This window comes from Manihot esculenta, chromosome 17 (genome assembly GCF_001659605.2).
Source record: "Manihot esculenta cultivar AM560-2 chromosome 17, M.esculenta_v8, whole genome shotgun sequence".
In the NCBI taxonomy this organism is placed as follows: domain Eukaryota; kingdom Viridiplantae; phylum Streptophyta; class Magnoliopsida; order Malpighiales; family Euphorbiaceae; genus Manihot; species Manihot esculenta.
In genome coordinates this window covers 22,872,429-22,876,128 of record NC_035177.2, presented here as the reverse complement: position 1 = coordinate 22,876,128, position 3,700 = coordinate 22,872,429, and the positions used below count along the sequence as shown (strand labels likewise).

Below are 3,700 nucleotides of genomic sequence, written 5' to 3'. Positions count from 1 at the left end.
GATTCAAGTTGTGGTTCCATTCTAATTAAAAAAAATTAATATTTAATTTTTAGATATTGCCATTATTAATAAATTAATATCTGTATTTTCAAAAATCTATTAAATTTACTAATAAATTCAGCAGTAAAAACACAGAGCCACAAAGCTTACTGTTAGCCTTTTCAGAGTGTATGAGATGAGAGAGAGGGAAAGGAAGGGACCAACACATATAAACAGAGGAGACTGAGAAGTGAAGTTGAAGACTAACAGAGTATTTTTTTCCATTTTTAGCACAGAAAGCGAAGCTTCTCTTTCCCTCATTATTATTGCTCACCTTCTTTGCTTCACTTTTCTCTCACTATTCTCTTCTTCTGTGCTGAGTTGCTATCCCCACTTCTCCTTTTTTTCTATTACATATTACATTCTCAAAGCACACGAAACCAACAAAACAAAGTTTAAAAAAAAAGGGAAATCAAACTAGAGAAGGAAATGGATTTCGATCTTGAAAATCCATTGACAAGCTTGAAAGAACACCAATTTGATACTATCCCAGATCTCTTTGCCTCTGAAACTGACCATATGCCTTCAAGAAACTTGTTAAAATGCTTGAAAACTTGTGACTTCTATTCCTCTTTTCGTCAAGAAGCTATTTCTCTTGTTTTACAGGTAAAAAACCACCATTTCAGAACTTTTACGTTACTTTCTTTTCTTGTTAATTGCTTTTGCTCTGTCTTAATCTTGTCTTATTTGGACAGACACAGTATTCTTGCAACTTCGAGCCTTTTCTTGCTTACCTTGCCATTAATTACGTGGATCGTTTCATATCCAAGCAAGAAATTCCGGTATACAACTAAATAAAAATATGATGTTTTCGGTACTTAATTTTTCCTCCTCATTCGAAGATTTTTGCTCTTTGAATTCTTGATTAATTTCAAGAAACATTTCGCTCAAGTTCCTGATGATATTGGTTGTTTTGACAGCGAGGAAAGCCATGGGTTCTGCGGCTTCTCGTAATATCTTGCCTTTCTCTGGCAGCGAAGATGAAGAACACCCATTTTTCACTCTCTAACTTACAGGTAAGAAGTTCTGTTTCCTTTCACAATCATATTTATTTGACAATAGAAAAATGGGTGTGCTCAGAGAAATTTGATGTGATTAGAAACAATGATTTGCAGAGGGAAGAAAGTTTCATCTTCGACATGCAAACGATTAATCGAATGGAGCTTCTAATCCTTGATGCTCTGAATTGGCGAATGAGATCCATAACACCTTTCTCTTTCATGCATTTCTTCATTTCTTCATTTGAACTCAAAGATCCAGCATTAACACAAGCGTTAAAAGATCGAGCTACAGAGATTCTTTTTCAAGCTCATAATGGTAATTGAATAGCACGATAAGATCACTTTTGTTCTTTTTTCCTTTTCTTTTTCTGTTTAAGCTTTAACGTAGCTCAACTTTGAGTAGCTGGTAAGCTTCTTTATCTTTTTATTGCAGAAAAAAAGTTACTAGAGTTCAAGCCATCAATTATTGCAGCATCAGCTCTTCTTGTATCTTCCCATGAATTATTCCCATTGCAATTTCCTTCTTTCAGATGTTCAATTTCTTCTTGTGAATGTGTAAATAGAGTAAGCAAACAACTGAAATTTCAATTTCCTTAGCTTTTATTGAACTCCTGTTTAATGTTTGATTCAAAATGGGTTTCAGGACCAGCTGCTAAAATGCTTTAATGCTATACAAGAAAAGGTGGAAATGGTATGGTACGAGTCAATGATAGATACAGTTTCGAGCACAAGAACCCCATTGAGCGTCCTGGACAGGCATTGTATCAAATCAGAAAGTGAGACTACAAGCGTCGCTGCCACTGCATTGCCAGAGAAGAGAGAAATCAAGCGGCGGAAAACTATTGGCTAATATAGCAATTGACAGCATGGTCCAGCTTAGTTTCACAGATTCAAGCAGAGGAGATAACTCTGCTTCGGGGGTAACTCTGCAATTGGGCAATTTCTCAAGCGCCATAACAGAACCCACAGAAAGGTAGCTGCGCTTTGCAATGAGTAGAAAAAAAAAAAAAAAAGAGAAAAAGTATAAAAAAGAATTCATTTGGGTCAACAGAGATTTGAAATTTATTTAACTTCTCAATGTTTATGTCTCTGGATGATAACTATTTAACTACTGATTTTATGCGCAATGAAACAGGAAATTGAGCACTGATCTGTTAGTCAATGAATTATTGGGAAGCAAAAAAAAAAAAAAAAAAGAACAAGAAATTGAATTGCATTAACGCAAATGGGGAAATTTTAGTTAAAGAAAAATAGTAAGAAAATCAGGCGGGAAATAAATTACAGTAGTTAGTGTCGAAGACTGAGGATAAATGGGTTCTTCAAGCTACGTAATTCCAGTGTCCAGTGTTTCATAATTTTAAAAACTCTGCGAGTCTTCAGCTGCCTCTTCCAACTTTGGCCTTCTGATAAACCAGCATTTGCCTCTGCGGTGGCCTGAAGGTTCTTACCAAGTTCAGCGACGACCGCATTATTAGTATTTGATGACAAATTACCAGCGGCAGCAACTAAGATATTCCCATTGGCGCTTCCTGAGGTTGATGCTTCAGAAGCACTGGCTGATGAAAATGGAACATCAATTTCAGATGTATATGTCCTTTCATTTGGAAAATTCATTGTTTGGTTCTCTGGAGATTTAGTTTTACGTGGCACCACACTGTTCTTCTTCAATAGTTTGCTCAAGTGGGTGTGCCGCTAATTCTTTATTTCATTGTCTGTTCTTCCAGGCAGTCTTGCTGCAATTGCTGACCATCTGAACAAGAAAGAAACTAGAATTAATAATTACCAATCATATTTATAAGATATAGACTATCAGTTTGGTCATACATATATCTTGAATTATGTCCAAATATTACAAAAATCTTCAATCATGTCCAAATCACAGAGATCGAGTTAAACATTCGAGTGGTTGTTTTTTGTTTTGCATGTCCATATCCACGTGGAAGATTCTCAGCAGTATCATAAACATGATCATGTAGAAAGAACAAAAATATATTAATTAATTAGAATACCCATTTCCCAGCATTTCATGCAGATTGATTATGGTTTCCTCTTCTTGCTTAGTGAAGTTTCCATGCCGTATATTCGACCTCAAGTAATTTATCCAACGAAGCCTGCAACTCTTTCCCGATCTCGACAAACCTAAAGAAAAGGGGAAAAAAGAATGGCAAAGAAAAAGAAAAATCCAACTGCAGGGTTCATATGCATAATCTGATTTATCATAATCCCAGATTTTTTGTTGGGGGGTTAATAATTAGATTGATACTTGTTACCTGCAGCTTTTGGCATCTGAGTCCAGTTCCAAATGCCATATCTGTTAATATAAGCTATCAACTTGTGATCTTCTTCAGGACTCCAAGTGCCTTTTTTCAATGGTATTTGATCAGAATTTGGAGCTCGCATCATCAGAATATTAGTCCTCAAACCAGATCTTTTATTTTGACAATTTAATATGAGAAAGTTGAAAAATATATTTCAATCTTAGACTTCACCACTAATTGAAATAAAATATATATATATATAATACTCTTCAATCTTAGACTTCCATCCCATAATTTTTATTCACTTTACTTTTTCACATTTGTTAAAAGAAAGATAATTTTTTTTTCTAACTTTTCTATTTTATCTATCTTAAAGCTATTAAATTTTATTAAACACTAAAA

At 34.6% G+C, this 3,700-nt stretch overlaps 2 protein-coding genes across 2 annotated transcripts; one reads left to right on the top strand and one right to left on the bottom strand.

Moving 5' to 3' along the window:
* Positions 1-62: 62 nt before the first annotated feature.
* Positions 63-2,246, top strand: LOC110605575 (putative cyclin-D6-1). The gene is made up of 6 exons (XM_021744197.2): positions 63-645; positions 735-821; positions 960-1,055; positions 1,155-1,356; positions 1,474-1,604; positions 1,684-2,246. The coding sequence occupies exons 1-6, from the start codon at positions 469-471 to the stop codon at positions 1,888-1,890; spliced, it is 900 nt and encodes a 299-aa protein (XP_021599889.1). The 5' UTR covers positions 63-468; the 3' UTR covers positions 1,891-2,246.
* Positions 2,247-2,732: 486 nt separating this feature from the next.
* On the bottom strand, positions 2,733-3,440 carry LOC110604423 (transcription factor MYB4-like). Its single transcript, XM_043952424.1, has 3 exons — positions 3,311-3,440; positions 3,050-3,179; positions 2,733-2,790 (listed from the first exon to the last, which is right to left on the bottom strand). Exons 1-3 carry the CDS (start codon positions 3,438-3,440, stop codon positions 2,733-2,735), a joined length of 318 nt encoding a protein of 105 aa, XP_043808359.1.
* Positions 3,441-3,700: the final 260 nt, after the last annotated feature.